At 37.6% G+C, this 18,330-nt stretch overlaps 1 protein-coding gene across 1 annotated transcript in view; it reads right to left on the reverse strand.

Annotated features, from left to right (window-relative positions):
- Nucleotides 1–3,056: 3,056 nt before the first annotated feature.
- The window catches only part of ATP8B4 (ATPase phospholipid transporting 8B4 (putative)), a 155,913-nt gene continuing 140,639 nt past the window's right edge, over nucleotides 3,057–18,330 (reverse strand). The window contains exons 23-27 of the mRNA XM_073303976.1: nucleotides 11,688–11,771; nucleotides 10,766–11,011; nucleotides 7,242–7,380; nucleotides 5,407–5,537; nucleotides 3,057–3,748 (exon numbers count right to left, since the gene is read on the reverse strand). Of these exons, the coding sequence (XP_073160077.1) occupies nucleotides 3,599–3,748; nucleotides 5,407–5,537; nucleotides 7,242–7,380; nucleotides 10,766–11,011; nucleotides 11,688–11,771 (750 nt within the window). The 3' untranslated portion in view covers nucleotides 3,057–3,598. The remainder of the gene's footprint in view (nucleotides 3,749–5,406; nucleotides 5,538–7,241; nucleotides 7,381–10,765; nucleotides 11,012–11,687; nucleotides 11,772–18,330) is intronic.

An 18,330-nucleotide genomic window follows, 5' to 3' on the forward strand; every position in this document is an offset into this window, starting at 1 on the left:
TTACTTTAATAGACTTCAGGGAGGGCAGATGGAAAAATGATTCAAATAATTTCTAATAGTGGGTTTGGGTCCAACCTGAGAGAATGCCCCTCTCTCTGTGCATTGTGATGATGACTAAGATTAGCTGCAGCATTCTGGTTGACAGTGCCCAGTTTTGCACTTGATAACAGAGATGGAAAGCCTCTCAGCTGTGGAACTTAGGTGATTATTAGAGTGCAAGTTTGCTGACCTTCAGTGCAAGGTTCATGTTCCTTACCAGGTATTTGCTTGACCTTAGTTTATGGATTCTGATGGGTGATAGAGGGATAGTTATACTTCCTGTCCATTGAGGAGAGGTGTCCTATTAATTGTTTGCTTTGAAGGTAGGTAAGGCACTAAGAAGCCCACTGTTAAATATAACCAAAGCTAAAGTAAGTGAAAAAGCTCTCTGAAACACATCTAATATAACAGCTTTGTACATACATTTTGGACGAAGAGCAACTTGTATTTTGGGTGGCTGCCTGAGAAATTCCAAAAGGTTGAAAAAGTTTCATCCGTAACCTTGAAGAGCTGCATCCAAACTTCTGCCTGGTTTTCAAATGTGCAAGATGCCCACAGTTCCCACTGATTTTGATGGGAACCAAGGATACTCAATATTACTGACAAAAATCAGACCTTTTTTTCTTTCACTAGAAAATGAGCATCTTCCATCTACTAGAATACACTTATTTAACTGTTAACAGCATTTCTACAGTATTCATCACCATAGACTAAAAGCAGCTGGTAATGTGCTTTGATATGATCTAATCAGTTAATCACTTCATTTTCACAAAGGCATAAAACACAAACCAAATATATTATTAATACTTATAAATAGTATATTTGTAAAAAATATTGAGGACATACATGATTTAAATAAATTACGAAACAATACATAAAAATTCAAAAATGTTTTCTATTACAAGAGAGTTCAGACAATTTGGAATGAAATTTACACACTTACACAGCTTTAAATATTTCTCATTACCTAAGATATACCTTTTAAGGAATCTAACACAAAAATGTATCAGGCCAAATGCGGTCTGATATAATTGGGTATATAATTCTGTTCAAGTGCTTGGAGTTGTCATGGATAAAATCGGTCAACTGTCCTGTCAAATAAATACAGTTTTGGGTTCCCATAGGAACTAAAAGATTTACCTGTCAAGTACTTAATAAACATTCCTAAAACAGTAAAGTCCAACTGGTCTTAAAACTGCAAAGTTTAACAGTGAAACTTATTTTTCTTTAGAAACTACAGAATGATACTGTTTTTCATCAACTTCGTTAAGAACTTGTTTTGCTAATGCAATACAATTACCAAATAGTTGCCAGCATTTCAACATCTTTCTATTCTCCATGGTCCGTTCTTTTGTGTAATTGTCAATTAATTATAAGTACAATTTTAAAATAATTTGTACCTCATACCACTTAACCTATAGGTCATGAACATTTATTTTGCAAAATATTTGAAATTTGGAAATGCTCCTTTTTCCTTTATAGGACCTAAACAAGGCAGTTATTGATCTACGAATAAGCAATATTAAGACCTCATTTATTATGTTCTTTTATTATTTGCAGGCTTAAGCATTTGGATTGTTCTGCATTTGGATCGTTCCAAGTCATTTCATTAAAATTTTGGGCCTGATAGCTTGCAAAGGAGAATATGCCAAATTCTGTGGTAATTTATACTGCCTGTAATCCCTTTAGCTTGAACAGAATTACATAGGATATAAATCAGTACAGACTTTGACAGAATGATTTCTCTGTGCTGGAACAAACACACTGAAATGTTGCAAATTTATGGATATTTTGTGCCAGATTGGGAAATTAATGCTCAACATGATTATATATTACTTCTACCCAAAATAATCATGTACAAACCCAAAGAAAAATAAAATATGTAAGACATATGTAAAACCGCTGGCTATTTTAATCTTCAAATCTTTATTTTTTGTTAATTAGAATTTGCAATACTAAAATTTAGGTTCCCTTTGGTGACATCACACTGGGTCAGTTGGTGAAGGTATACTTTAAACATAAGCCTATACAAACTATAGTACAGTTTCTTCTAAAAGCCAAATGCAGTTTTTTCCTCAATGACTTCAGTTGAGCTGTATTAAATAGCATTAAAAATCTTCTCTCTCAACACACTGAAGCTAAACAATATAAAAGAGAATTCTCTGCTTACAATCTTCAATCCTCCATGAATTCCTTTCCTCTCTTCTATAAATTATTTAAACTGTGGACTGGAAACTAGCTATTGATACATCTGTATCATGGATGGAGTCCGACCAAAATCCTGGATATACCACCAAAAAAATTTGGGTGTTCAAAATCCAGAACTGGAATTTTTACAATTCGGATAATATATGGTCTCAACAGCTACAATATAAAATTCTTACAGTCCCCCAAATCCCAATTTCCATCATAAGGTAGCTAAGGTGCAAAGTAATATAAGGGCATATCAATCATTTTTAAAATTAAGCTAGACTTCTGCTATATTTTTACAGTGACTTACATTGAAAAGTACAGGGTTTTGTGAAATCTCTATAAACTGAAAATTGTAAAGCAGGTTTCCTAGATTCCACACAGAATCTGATAAAGCCCCTTCCTTACAGGCATTTCTCTTTTCAACAGTCAGAATAAAACTTTCCAAGGTGCTCAAAACAACAAAAGAAAAGTTGGAGCTGATTCTCTTCCCATTTATGCTTTTGTAATTCTATTAAATTCTCTAAAGTAATTTCTAATTTACATCAGAGCAGACAAGTGAATCAGGTCCATCAGAGTAGACAAGTGAATCAGGTCCATTATATCTGAACAGGATTTAACTCTTTCAGCAGGACAGAGTTATGCCGTAATTTCAAATTATGCACGTAATTAGTAAACAGCAGATAAAATAGAAGTGAATGGAAACAACAGAAACACACTACACATATGGACAGATATTGTATATATTACACAGTATTTTATTTTTGGTTTCAATTTATAAACAATTTAAAAACTTAATTTCAAATATTTAAAAATATACACCCTGAAATCATTTGACTTTGAAACTTTTACATTGTTTAAATAAGTACAAGCAGTATGAAATAATTATGCTGGAATATATGACTAATTCAAATATTTGAATACTGCATTTTCCCTTAACTTGGAGGGAAATTTCTTATCAATATTCTCATGGATAGTCCAACCTCTTGAAGCAGCTGCACACATTGTTTTGGTATGGTAAATGCTTTTCAGAAAAAAGAAAAAAGAAAAAAAACTAAGAGATCCCTTTGAAAATATTGTGTGTTGACAACATTCTTGAACACGCTGTAAAATATTGTGGGTTAGACACTTCCGCTACAGTACTCAGCACACGTGGAAATTTCATGCTTAATGTTTACAAAGTGGCAAACAGTGCAAAGATATGGCCACAGTTTTTTAAAATAAACTTCTGTTTTCTTCTTTGACTCACAGTTCTGTCACTACTGAAGCTGTTCACTGTTTCTTCTGTTTTCTTACATAAATTCTCGATCCAAGTGATACTATTATGCATGGTCCTAGCTAACTCTGATGTTTGATGTGAATTATTGACTCACATATTCTTTCCAGATGTTATAAGTTTCCCAAAGCCTTCTTGATGAGAAAAAGCATATGCAGATCTTCTTGAGTTTGTTCTGTACACCCGACGCATGTAGTTCTGTAATGGTTTCTGCTTCTTCCTAGCCTTCTGCAACTTCCGAACCTTAGGGGAAAAGTTTCCATTGATATGTGAAATTATTTTTGTGTTGTAAATGCTGACTAATTTTGAGATCTCGGTTATATTGGTGGGGCCTTTATAATGAAAAAACAAAACGAAAAACAACAACACAGGTGAGTTTCCAGTGGATTCCAAAGTAAAAACATGTGCTGAAGCCATCAGTGGAGTGTTAGAGAGGCACTGTATTCTACTGGGATGAGCAAAGGCCATGGGGAAGATTCTTGAGGCACAGCACAGAACTTGCAGCCCGGAGAAACTGGGGACTAAAATGGCTTTAACCCACCTTCATACACTCCCAGTCCTGGGGCATCTGGCATAACTGCAACAGCTTTGGGGCCTGTCTGAGTTATTCCATGGGCTGCACTATGGGCAACAGCACTCCCTGGAATCTCTGCAGTGCTGCAGCCTTGCCTCCTATGCCAGAGTTTATGAGGAGGTCCTTGGAAAGCAGCCTTATGCCTGTCTTCCCCAATGCTTGCACCAAGGGACTGCTTCCACAGCTGAATCAGGGCTTTTAGGGCCCCATTATGCCATTTCAGCCCAGAGAAGTACAGAGGCCAGGGTGTGGGGTGAAGATCTCCCGCCTAGAAGGCAAGAGTTCTAATACTAGATCTGTCACGGATTCTCTCTGTGGCCTGGCACAAATCACTTAATCTCGCTCTCTTTTTCAAATCTGTAAAATAGGAATAATAATACTCAAATGTCTGTTGTGAGGAGTTTTTAGTTAGTGTTCATAACAGCACTTTGAAGATGTGAAATGCTACCTAAGTGCTATTAAAAGCTAATTTGCCACCTTGATGTCACTGAAATCAGAGAATTAAAGAGAACATTTGGACCATTTTGTCAACTGCTTTCCCCTCCCCCATAATTTAAAATTTTGAAAATAAACTCACAGTATATATTGTTGTAGAACTGTGACCTCACCTGACATTCTGTTACAGTAGTTTATACCCAATAACTTGAATAACTTGAGGATTCTTATATTGCTTGATAAATTACCATGTAGATGGTATATACTTTACAACTTTACTTTTCATGTGTTTTATGAATAGTGAAGGAATGGCAGAAAACTATCTATTTGTTGTTAAGGTTTGGCATGGATTAGAATTACCTGGATTTCTATTCCAATAAATGTTAACCAGCAGTTTATGTGAACTATCCCTCTGAAGTCAGTGAGATTATTCACATGTGTAAGGTAAACAACATTTGGCCCAAACTATAAGCCATTAAATCAACTGTTGGGATGGGACATCACTTATTATTCACTCTTAGGAATGTAAAACCTTGGGACATATTATGCTATCAGTAATTATGCAGAAGCTCCCATATAAATTAGTTTGCTTAAAACATACTGGCCCAACATTGCCCTTTGCTTGTGTGTTTTAACTTCTTTTAAATTTATAATTAAAAAGTTAAAAAAAATTGCTGACCCAAAGGTCTATTATGAATTATTATTTTTCACTTCTTGCACATGCCAAACTATATAGAGTCGATGGTGATGCTTTGAGAGAACTAATGGTATATTTTCCCCCAGTAGTTATGTAAGAACTATAAATTCTGTCTGTTTGGAAAAAATTTAGTTCCCTCTATATGGGGGATGCAATGATAAAGAAAAACTCTCACATTATAGGATTAAGTCATACCTGATCAGTTTGCGTTGGATTTAAATCTTCCTTCAAAAATCGGAATGTTATTATAGGCATGACTGAAACCACAGTAGTCAAGATGATGACAAGCCAAACACTTATCTGGCCCAGGGAATTACGGGAATTTCCTATTAACACAAGAAAATGAAACATATTTGTTAGGAGTACAAGGCTGTTGTTAATAGTTTGCAGTTGTGAGACATATTAAATTATATTTTCTTTATGTTAACATATGTTTCTGTTACAAAAATGCTTGAATTTTTCTCGAGATACAAATGGTTACTGCTGAAATTACAAAATTATTTGGCAACTTCTAAAATATCACATAATCCAAAAATGCAAGATGGATTCCAAAGTTAGTGGCTGCACTGATGAACACAAGAGTAGCATAAGAAGACGCTGGTGGCACTGCTATTTTTTTTTCTTCATATCAGATTCCTCATCTGGTTTTGAACTGTCAGATTGTTTGGTTTCTGTTTGAATGGCCAGATGACAATCTCTGCTCTTTGGAACAATACTCTGACCACCTTATTCTTCTTTCACATATGATTCATGAGAGGGTTACATTTAAAGTATCTACTCTGTATTAGGCCCTAATTCTGAAGCACCATCAAATGGTATCAATTGGCTTTAAACCGCTAAAGCCACATTAAAAGCTGTGTCCTAAAGAACAAAGGAGCCATATCCAGTTGCTTGTCACCTGAGACATCCAACAGACATTTAACCAACGTTTTCATTAAGAAATATGCACATTTTCAACCCATCTAGTTAATTATTTTCATTTATTTAATACTACCTCATTTCCCTCCCAAATCACACTCAGGTGCTCTATGTGGTCCCAAATGGTCCAACCTACACTATAGACAGGTCACAGTGGCATTATTCAGCCCAAGAGTGACTAGATTTCCAGTTGACCATTTAGCAAATCTGCCAAGTTTGTACTGGTGAGTTTGCTAATGGTATCCTGTGGACTAAAACAATTGATCCATTTGTGCCATCAGAAACATTCTACATCATTTAACCATGACTCTGATTATCAAGATTTCCAAGCGTACATGGTAGCATGACTAGCTGCACCATTAAAAAAAGTTTATATTCTTCTGCGATTTGGTGGACACACTTTTAGGGTAGTATTGTTCAAAGTCTGATTGGAAATGCACAAAGTGTAAGGAACGTAGGACCGGAATTTGTTCATGAAGGTTCTTCTGAGGTTTGGATAGTGGCAGGTACCATATCACACTACCAAATTCCATATGGCTCCAGCTGTCCTTATTAGCATAAACAAACTCATCTCAAGTCATCAAATAAGTTTGGAAGTTCCTTGATGCTTTAAGCCTCCAGGAGTTGTTAAAAAAAACAGAAATTTCACTTCCGGTAGCTTGCATTTGGCTACGAAAAATACATTTGAGAGAACACAGTCATCATTTGACTTCAGTGAAGTCCTGCTGAGACTCAGTAATTACTGGAGTGGCCTTGTATGGCACAGCTGCTGCACAAACTACATCCTCTCAGCAAATTGTTCTGACCCCATTGTGCACAGGAATTTTGTGGATTCCTGGGATGGTGGGGGTTCTGGCCAGTGCTCTGAGCAGGCAAGAAAGAAAAAAACTCTCCAAAATTAAATTTCACTTCACTAATTTACTTATTCTGTAAAGGCCTCTCAATACAGATAGGATGCTTTTGCAAACTTGAAAAGCATTAACATTACTTGAACAAAGTTTCCCTTCCATATCTGCGATTCTTCTATATACTTATGAGATCTCACTCTACATAGATTGTGGCAAATTGCATAAATATTGCCTGTATAATCTCATACGAGGTAATAGACTCACCTACAAAAGGAAAGTGGTTTGGGAATATAACAAAAATCCCATCACTGTGCATTGCAAATAAAATAGCAAAATACACAGCTATACTACCCAAGATGAAAAAACGATTGATGGCAGTCCAGTAACTGGTATCCAAGGCTATCTGCAAATAAAATAAGACAAAACATATTATACCAAGAATCTTCAAGGGGTTTAGAAAATATACTACATATCCTATTGAGTGGAGTGTTATGTATCTAAACAGAGAAGGGATTTGGGATTTTTTTAAAATGTTAATACAGTGTTCTGGATCTGTTTGGTACTTTTTAGTTTTTCCCATCACATGTTCTCTTTTTCAAAAAAATTTAATTAAAGATTTAATTGAAAAATGCACCAAAACTGTAGCAGACAACATATTCTGTCTCCTCCCCATGCACGCATAGTTTTTAAGAATTCAGTTTAACTTTCAAATGAATTGTTCTTAAAAACAGATTAATACTTATTTCTGAGTTCATGTATATTCAAATCGGGGTGCAAGTTTTTAGTTATATTCAAGTCAGGGAAGCAAATTTTGTATCTTCCAAACAATAAAAAGTAAATTTAGGAACCAAGATGCAAATAACATTAACTATATGCCATCATGTAGCTCACTTCAGGACTCTGTTTTGCATGTTTTTGTGCCGGGAGAATAATTTACTTCAGAATAAGTAACTTTTTCTCCTGCTGGTATTAGCTCACCTTAACTGATCACTGTCGTTATAGTGTGCATGGTAACACCCATTGTTTCATGTTTTCTGTGTATATAAAATCTCCCCACTGTATTTTCCACTACATGCATCAGATGAAGTGAGCTGTAGTTCAGAAAAGCTCATGCTCAAATAAATTTGTTAGTCTCTAAGGTGCCACAAGTCCTCCTGTTCTTTTTGCAGATACAGACTAACACGGCTGCTACTCTGAAACCCTTCTGAAAAGTGTTCATCCAGAGGTGATATGGTGTTTTTGTCTTATAAGTTTTTCTGTGTAAGTTCGTTCAAGAGCATAGTGATTGTCTCGTTTTCCCCACATAGTTGTTATTGGGGCATTTAGGGCATTTACCTGCAACACTCTGGGCATGTCTACAATGCAATTAAAAATGTGCGGCTGGCTCATGCCAGCTGACTTGGGCTCACAAGGCTCAGGCTAAGGGGCTGTTTAATTGCCGTGTAAACATTCGGGCTCAGGCTGCAGCCTGAGCTCTGGGACCTTCCCACTTCACAGGGTCCTAGAGCTGCAATTAAACAGCCCCTTATCCAGAGCCCCATGAGCCTGCGTCCACTTGCATGGGCCAATTGAGGTTTTTAATTGCATTGTAGACATATCCTCTGAGTACATGTCCCAGCCCTGAAGAAGAGCTCTGTGTAAGCTCGAAAACTTGTCTCTGTCACCAACAGAAGTTGGTCCAATAAAAGATATTACATCACCCACCTTCTCTCTCTATTATTCTGGGACCAACACGGCTACAACAACACTGCATTCAGAATAATTGGCATAGAAATTGCTAATGTTAAAACTCAAAATGCGAAAAAATAAATAAATAAAAAATAGGGCCAGTTCTGAGTTTTAACATTAACAGTTTCTTACATTTGTTCCTTATATGCATATGCAGGATCTAACAGAAGTGAGTAAAATTCTCATTATGAAACCCCAAACCATATCAAACCCATCTGGATTGGCATTTCATCATAAATAAGAATCATCCTAGATTTGACAAAAGGTTTGTGGAAGTTCTTCACCCTTTCACAGAATCCTGGAGCAATTCAACAGTCTGTGGAAACCACACAAAACTCATCAGTTTTGTTTGAATTTCCTATGAGATTTGGAATTCAAGGGTATCACAATCTCAACCCAAAACTCAGGGGATAGAAAACACATGAATCAGTACTGAAAAAATACTTTATACGAATCCCTGTACACCAAAACTACTGAGCTCTGCAGAGCTCTAATATCAATAAAAGTATTATCACCCCTTTACTCCACATACACAGTGGTAGATTTTACAGTACATGTAGTAATCTATGACAGCACAAGTGAGATTAGAATCAGGCCTAAAATGTGAAAGCTCTTTTCAGAAAGCTTTATAATATTTAGGAACAAAACATGAAAAGGCAGAAAGAATGGTTTTGTGGTTAATTCAAAGAAATAGGAGCCACAAGACCTGGGTGGTATTGCAGGATCTGCCACACACTTCCCTGGGTGGCCTTGTGCAAATCACTTAGTTGCTCTGGGTCCCAGATTCCCTCTCTGTAAAATGTGGTTAGTACCACAGCTGTATTGTCAGGCTCAAGTCAATAATATTAGTAAATTGCTTTGAGATTCTAAGGAGGAAGGTGCTATACTATATAAACACAATTCTGCTCTGCAATGACAGATCATTCTGAAATCCGCTTTCCATTACATTATCCAAGAAATATGAATTCTGCCAAGCTTCTTGCGTTATTTAATGAACATACCACTTAAACTGAATCCTGACCTTATCTTGATTTATGGCATCCCAAAGCTTACATGTAACCACTACATGCATTCATTACATGCTTCCTTATCAAAAGCACATTCTGAATTCTTGAGTAATTTGTGAAAATTATAGCTAACTACAAATAATATATTACCAACTTATTATGTCAGTGTGAGCAGCTGCTCAGTCCCACCATAACACAAGGTGACTCCGTATCTAAAGAAAAACACAATACAGCACTCTGACAGGGTATTTAACTAAATGTTTCTCAGCTCTCCCTCTTCTCCCCCGCCCCCATGTCCAGAGCAAGGACACAAAGGCTGATAGAAAGAGAGCAATCTAGCAAATATTCAGTTCCAGAATCTAAATTATTCCCTCCTGCCTGGTGGATCAATCAAGTTTGGCCAACGTGGCTACTTCTTATTGGTAGGTCAGCTGTTCCCAAAGCCACCACTCTAATCCCCTCTCTCTTTTATTTCTTAATTTTGCTCATCAGGCCCCTGTTCTCCTGGGAGACTTTAAGCAGCCTTTCCTAGAGGTCAATATCTTCATGCCAGACAAGTAAAATCAAGACACAGTGGGACAGGTTCTCTTTCTTAATTCCAGGGGAAAACTTTAACTTGTTCACCACCCAGTAATGCTTGGGATTTATCCATTACAATCCTTTGCAGTCAGCATTAAAATAACTCACAAAAGGGAATGGTTTTATCTCACAGAAAACTATTATGGTGAACTGACTCTGACAAATATGTTTATTACCATCTAGACTCTCTCAAATTGTTTAAGGCCTCAATGGGGTCAGTATTCTCAGATAAGTCTTTGATTACTCTGCTCTTTACCCTATACTCTGAAAAACATATCGAGCTGATGAAGCTGTTTCTAAGAGGAGGAACACCCTAGTTTAGACCATTAAGTATTTATATGTGAATTTTAGAAATTGTCTCAATCCCCTACAACTTCAAGTGTAGGTGTCACTTTTAACAGGAATTTCTGTATTTAGAAATGAAAAAAAAATACTGAAAAAACTCAACACTGAACACAAATCTTTATTTTTTACCTGAACACTGACTACAATTACTAAAGATGTTGCAACTGTGATAGCAAAAGACTGGTAGTCAGCAATATGTTTTCCATCTTCACCAGCTGTGTAATAAAATGCTCCATAAGGGATGAAGAAAAGGGTAAAAGAGGTGTAGATTCCATGTGCTATGCAGATGAAAAATTTGCGTTTATTGAAGAGTAGATTTAGTTGCCCAGGTTCATAGAGTTTTGCATAATCCATGCTATTCTGCTCATTCACATCCTGTAACAAATCCATTTGGAGAACGCGTTACTTTAATAGTTTCAGAAAATATTAAAGTTTGTATAATACAGAGTGAGTAAAATGTCTGTGCCTTTAATAAAGGGCAGGAGGAATTTCCCTTAACTATAGTACCTTCTCAGAACTGAAGTGTGCTTAGAGCTAGGGAAGAAGATTCTCTTTCCTACTCTGTCCCACTAACGCTGCAAAGGAGATGGAATATGGCCATATCTGCCCTGATGGGGTATCCACTGACATGGGGGAGTCTCCAATAAACATGCAGCCAGCATAGCTGGCTTCTATGCTATGTCCTCACTTCCCTGATCTTGGTATAGGGAGCAACAGGGGCAGGGAAGGGTTGTAGACAGAACACAGTGCTCTTCAGCAATCGCCGGATGGGGGAACAGTCTATTGCTCAGGCTAAGGTTTAGGCTTGTCCAAAACCAGTCAAAGAATCATGAGCCCACAGCCAGCTTCTTAAAGGACTACTGCCTGATCCTGGGCCATTTGGGGGCTGGTTCCCAGCATAAATTAGAATAGCCTGAGGGGCAGATAAATAAAGGGGATTTAATTATACATTATTTGCATTTAAAACTGACTTGTTAATGATGCTATCAACAGCATTTACAGCTTCCATTTTAGACATTTAAGACATGCTATAAATAAGATAAAATTGTACCTGGTCGAACAACCCCATAGCTAGTACAGGCAGCGAAGTATAGACAATGTTGAAGAGGGTAATAAACCACTGGTCATAAACTGTCTGAAAAGAAGATGCAGTTGATAAAGTGAACAAGTGACATTTTTAAAACTTTTCACTATTATTATTTGGCACAACGGAACACACAACAGGATGCTTTATATCTGCTCTCATGAACAGGATAACTGAATTTTGAAAACAGGTAAAATAATGAATATCTAAGAGTTTAGTGATTTGCTTTCTATGCCAGGGGTTATCCTATAGTATTTCATACCATACTTAATTATGAAAAATGGGGTAGCTGGCAAATCCACAATGTTTAATAAGTTGCTTGGTTAATGTATTTTTCATCTACCCCAGAAAAAGATGTGATCTTATACCCAGTCTGGAAATGGCAGAGTGACACAAAGGGACGATTATTGAACAGCATTATCAAAATCCCAGACAATCTCATATTTTTTACTACACATTTGTAGCACACTTGGCTGCTTAACAGGGTTCAGGCATGTGGTATGGGGAAGGGATCTGGCCATCCCACATTCAAGTCAACTTCCCCTGTAACCCTTGGAGCAGGGTACATCTTAGCTCATCAACAGGAAGGATGAGGGTACATTTACCCTCAGGCTCGGTACATCTTAGCTCATCAACAGGAAGGATGTCTAGTTCCAACCAAGGAAAGATGGCCAAGTCTGAATTAAAGGTGAAAGCTTGAAGATCCTCTACAAGGATCAATTTGGATTTATGCCTGATCCTTCCCAGCAACATGAAAACACAAGTCCCCATTGCTAAGTTTATATGAACAATAACTTGCAAATCCATTTAGTGATGAAGGCCTTTTTCTAAGCACCCCTCATTTTAAAGTTGCACATTATTTATAGGTTTCAGAGTAACAGCCGTGTTAGTCTGTATTCGCAAAAAGAAAGGGAGTACTTGTGGCACCTTAGAGACTAACCAATTTATTTGAGCACAAGCTTTTGAGCTGTAGCTCACGAAAGCTTATGCTCAAATAAATTGGTTAGTCTCTAAGGTGCCACAAGTACTCCCTTTCTTTTTACTTTATTTATACTGCTTTTTAGTTTCCTTTACATTAAAGTTATAAAGCTATTTTTATTATGAAAAGTCTGTCTTGCAGAAAACATATTACAGAATAAATAAGAGGTGCCCTGCTCCATCTGTTCTTTATTTGTGCAATTAGCAGAAATACACTCGAGAAATGCAGAAGGAATTGAACATTCTTCAACATACAGTGCTTCTTTCTGCACTTTTAGCCAGTCACTATATCTGCTAAGAGCTCTGGATAACTATTTCACAGGTAATCAAAACCTTTGCGGTTATCAAAACCTTTGAGACTAGTCTAATAGTCACATGCTATTTTCATATTTTCAACTGTGACTTGTTTATATTGTTTGGCATACTACAAAGGTTTTTTTTATATTCATGGACAGGATAATTGTTTCCATATTCTTTTTAAAAAGCTTTCCCTTAAATCTCTGTAGTGTTGACAATGGCATATTGTCATCAGATAGTCTCATTTCTTAAGCAAACAATGCCAGTAGTTGCAACTGGTTTGATTCATAACTTTCCTAAATAAGGCCCCAAGAAATGTTCTGGCGCAAGCACTTAAAAATGTGCGTCTTCACTGATATCTAAGAGTCCACATATGTGTACACAAAAGTGTAGAAGGTTGCAAGAGCACAACATAGAAGCAGTTGCCTTAAATTTATGCTCCCTGTGTGGGTACTGGAACCCCACATGTGGAGTCTGATTCAACTCCCACTGAGGTCTATGATAGACTGTCTATTGACTTCAGTGGTAGCTTGATCAGGCCCCAAAAGTACACACCCATCTCATGAACCAGTGCACTATCCCTGATTCACTGTCTACAGTCTTGTCAGACTCTAGTGCCAGCAGGCTGTGGCAGAGATTAAGTTCTCTAATCTATGTATCTATCTATATGGCCTCCATTACCATGATATCTAAGCACCTCAGTTTTTGCTGTACTTCTCTTTACAATATCCCTGTGAGATAGTGTTATATCTTTGCTCTTTACATAACATTAAGAATATGAGGAAACTAAATGGACACGGCTGGGTTCCAACTAACCATATTCTCTAATACACAAACATATAAGACCTGGCTACATATATAAACTGCTACTCTGTGGGGTTCTGGTGGCTTCTGCAATAGAGACAGGAAAGCCCAGTAGAGGGCTCCCGGACTATTTGAAGGGATACTACCCACTCCCCATTCAGTAGGGATTTACTATTATCCCCATTCTAGAGATAGAGAACTGAGACCCTGCTCTGGGCTTGGACAATTGTTCTCTGCCTCTCCTAGCTTCAAGTTCACGTACTGGGGTTACTGGAGGCAACAGAGATTCAAATGTATGTGAGAGGAGAAGAAAGTTTATCACAACTTCAGTTGCAGGCAGGAGGCAGGGCTAGGGATGTGTGTTTTGTGGGGATGTAACTGTAGGAGGACCCTGTCATAAGTGCGAGATATACTGGATAGGGTTCTGCATGTTACTTCACGAGGGGCTGAACCAGGCTGTTGGGTTTCCATTAAAATCAACTAAATATCGAAGTCCTAAAATTGAGACAGCCCTAAAAAATGTGTTCACAGGAAAATTTCCAACAAATTTTTTTTATGATGATTCACAAACAAAACTGGACTTTGAATGGAAAACCCATGTTTAAAGAAGATAAGAAATGTTGACATTAAAGAATTATCATGTTTTCCATAACTCCCCCCTTCTAATAGATTAAAGGGTAGAAGGGGGATAACATACTGACTTATAACACTGAAATATAAAATGAAGAATTTCTAATGGTTAGATGAAGAGCTTTGATAGATATTTTTTTAACTATCTGTAATTATGGACAGTGAAAGAGTACAGCTGAGGTAACACTTAGGCCAAGGCATTGCCAGCATAAATGTGGTTTTGCCAATTCTTCTTTTACATAGAATTACTAATATATTTAAAATGATGATATTGCTGACAAGACAATGCTGTGCTGGAAGTTACAAAAACCTGTAACACCAAGAAGTCTTTTTTACTGGGAGAGCTAGGGCAAGGTGACACAAAAAATACCAAGACACCGAAACTGCAGAACGAGAAGAAAAAATGCAGAAGTTGGGTAACTGAAGCTTGCACATGCATAATGTGTGGGTAACCTACAACTCAAAGGGTTGATGTGTTAAGAACCAATTTGATAAAGATTACTTAATCTGTAATGTAGAAATGTATACAAGACCTAAGTGAACATAGGCCTACACTGGAGAAACACCGGACCAGAAACTGAAGGATGGGACAGAAGGACTAGACCAACAGATCAGGGGAGATGACAACCATAGAAAGTATTGGAGAATTTCCCAGTGCCCTGAAATGTGGTAACTCAGGCCCTTTACCAATTGCATTTGTAATTGTCTGGCATAAATGTATGCTCAGGCACTTTAAGTCAAAATAACTCTCTCTGAAATTGCATAAATAAAGGCAAAAATTGATTAAGCCTAAATTGGGTGCGCCTGTGACTCAGATTTCCAACTTTTACTCCCAACAAAATCTAGAACTTTCTCTATCGCTGTTATGTACACATCTCAACATTTCAGGCCTAGTTCAGTCACACCAGAGTATCTAAGAGCTGACATAGAATGTTGTACAAAGCTCAACTGCCTGGAATTTGGGCTGGATAATATCCCATGAGAATGCCTGATCCCACAGGATTGTTGTTTCTTTCTGGCTATAGCTGAGTCAGAAATATCCTAAGAACATGGTATTTCCTTATTTATACTTCTGTTTTAGGACAAAACCAAGATCAGCAAAAACACACAGAGTTTGAGGGTGAAGGTGAGAGCCATTTGTTTTATCTGATCCAGTTTGCCCATCCCTCTTGCACATAGTTGTAGCTGGAACTTTTTGACAAATTTTTTTTGTCAGAAAATGCAAATTCATCAACATTGAAACTTTGTCAGGAAGGTTTCTCAGGCCCAGGATGGACTATCTGCTTGAGAGAGAGTGGAGACACTCACACCCCGAGTTGGGACTCTCACTTCGGATGTGGGAGATCCAGGTTCCATTTCTCACTGCAAATGAGTCACAGCACAGACTAGAACCTGAATCTTCCACACATCCAAGATGCATGCCGTTATCTGTGAGCTATTGGCTATTCTCTCTCACCCGCTCCCTCTCATCTAATTTTTGAAAGGTTTATTTCTGCTATGATACAGAATGAAACCAAATGTCAAAACATTGACATTTTACGAAATGGAATTCTTATTTCCCAGAAAGCATTAACTGCATCCTTTCCCAAAATAGGTAGATTTGGAAATAGGGGAAATACAGAATTTCACACTGAATAGGTCTTGCATAAGAGTCTCCAGGGACTGTTTGCAAACTCATAAACAGGAACCAACTCACTCACACTTGAAATTAAATCTAAAGTAAAATACAATGAATCCCAATCCACCAGCAAAATGACACCACTGCTGTCACTAAGTCTGCATCACAAATCATGGAGTCACCTAAAAGAACATCTCACAGACCCAGATGCCAGAGGAACATATTCCAGAAATTCACATCTGTGATATGCAGCCCACCTACCAGTTATCTTGGCTGGGCCAGGCTGGAGCATATCATCAAAGAGCAACAGTTAGTGATCAAATTCAACAGTGTCAGCAATAATGAGAGGCAACCCAAGGTAGTAAAGAAATACAGCACATTACTTTATGTAATTATACTGCTGCTTTAAAGTCAACATTGCATCTAGAAAAGCCTAATCTGTCTATATCTGTCCAAGTGTTTTCAGCTGCAGTGTGGGTAACCGTAAAAGCATATAAAAGAAGATATAGATGTTCAGACTTTTTTTTAGGTCTGATTCTAGGTATATTAGCGCTTCAAATGAATCAAAGAATGGAAGGAGACCAAAAAAAGGGAGAAGACTACAGAGATTTTCATATAAAATCGGACTGTGGATGAAATCCTGCACCCATTCCAGGCAGTAGTTTTGCTACTTACTTCAAAAGGGCCAGCATTTCACCCTATGTTTTCATTAAAAGAAAACTCAAAACTCCAGTGGAGTAAAACATATTCTCTTCTCCTAATAAGCATATATATTTCTCTTCTCTGGGGAATGGATAGACTGGCACATTTATGCTACACAAGGAGTGTCCAAAAATTGTTACCATTATTGGTTAATCTATTGTATCATGTAACTATAGGTGAAAATTTTCCAGTTTGAATTCCTACAATTACATTCCTAAATCTACACGTAGGCACCAAGGTATATGTGTCCTGGTTTTCAGAGGTGCTGAGCAAGTCAGTGGGATTTGTGGGTGCTGAGCATCTGTGAAAATCAGCTACTTACATTCAGGTGTCTAAGTTTAAATTCCTAAGTCCTTTGTACTTTGTAAAATTTCAGCCGTAGTTCTTAACAGTATAAGTCCTCTTCTCCTATATTCTCAATTGAATAGCTACTGTAATGAGATGTAGAAAAGCAGGAAATAGTTTAGATTCGTAATTGAAAGCACAGCAATCTAATTTATCTGGATAGTCATAAGGTGTCCATCACTTCAGTGTCTAGGATCATCACTACTGTACAAAAGTACCCCCATCCCTCATGTTTGTTTTTCTACATGGGATTGTCTTCAGAATCAATATTTCTGAGCCATTCTGCAACTTTTCATTACTGAGGGAAAGCAAGTGGAATGAGAGCAGTCATTGTGCCTTCAAGGTAGAGGGCTCTATCACCTGTCCCCAAAAATTGCACCTTGGGAACAGAGTTTCTGGTGAACATGGCTGTTGTGGCAAGTCACTGAGAGGACATCTCTGAGGCAGTTAATCTTTAACCCACTAAGGACTTTAAAAATTAGGACCAGGACTTTGAAGTGCAGGAAGATCCAGTGTAGAATGTGGAACAACAATGTAATGTGATTTTGACAAACTGTCTTACCAAGAAGGCAGCCCAGTGCATGCTGAGCTTCTTCCAAGAGTCTGTGTGGTCCAGAAATAGGACACTGGATTGGGAGTCAGGAGACCTGGGTCTATTTATAGATCTGCCACTGACCTGCTGTGTGACCTCAGTCAAGTCAGTTTACTTCTCTGTGCCTCTGTTTCCCTTCCCAATCCTTGCCTATTTAGAATGTAAGTACTTCAGGGCAGGAATGGCTTCTTGCTGTGTGTTGACACATTGCCTAACAATGTGGGATCTAAAACATCCTCTGGTCTAGTGTGTACTGGGAGGTCTGAGGTCAAAGGCCAAGAGCTGACAACCACCTGATTGCAACATGTTCCTGACAACTACCTGAATGTAGGACAGAAGTGCAAGTCTTAGAGTTTTTCTGATGAAAAAATAAAAGATTGAAACAGTTTCCAGTATACTGGCAGTTAAACTGATGGCCCCCAGTCAAACAGCTATGTTTGCCATCAGATTACTTAATTTCCTTTCCTTGTACCATTTTACATTTGAATTTTATCCTACAGATTTCCATTTTTGCATAGGTCATGCAAGAGAATCCCTCCACAAGTTATTCCTAAAATCCACATTCAAGCAAAGCCCTCTCATTTTCAATGTTACGTATTTTTGGTGCATTTCACAAAGTACAGTGGGTTGAGAGAATATGCAGC

Source organism: Lepidochelys kempii, chromosome 10 (genome assembly GCF_965140285.1).
Source record: "Lepidochelys kempii isolate rLepKem1 chromosome 10, rLepKem1.hap1, whole genome shotgun sequence".
In the NCBI taxonomy this organism is placed as follows: domain Eukaryota; kingdom Metazoa; phylum Chordata; order Testudines; family Cheloniidae; genus Lepidochelys; species Lepidochelys kempii.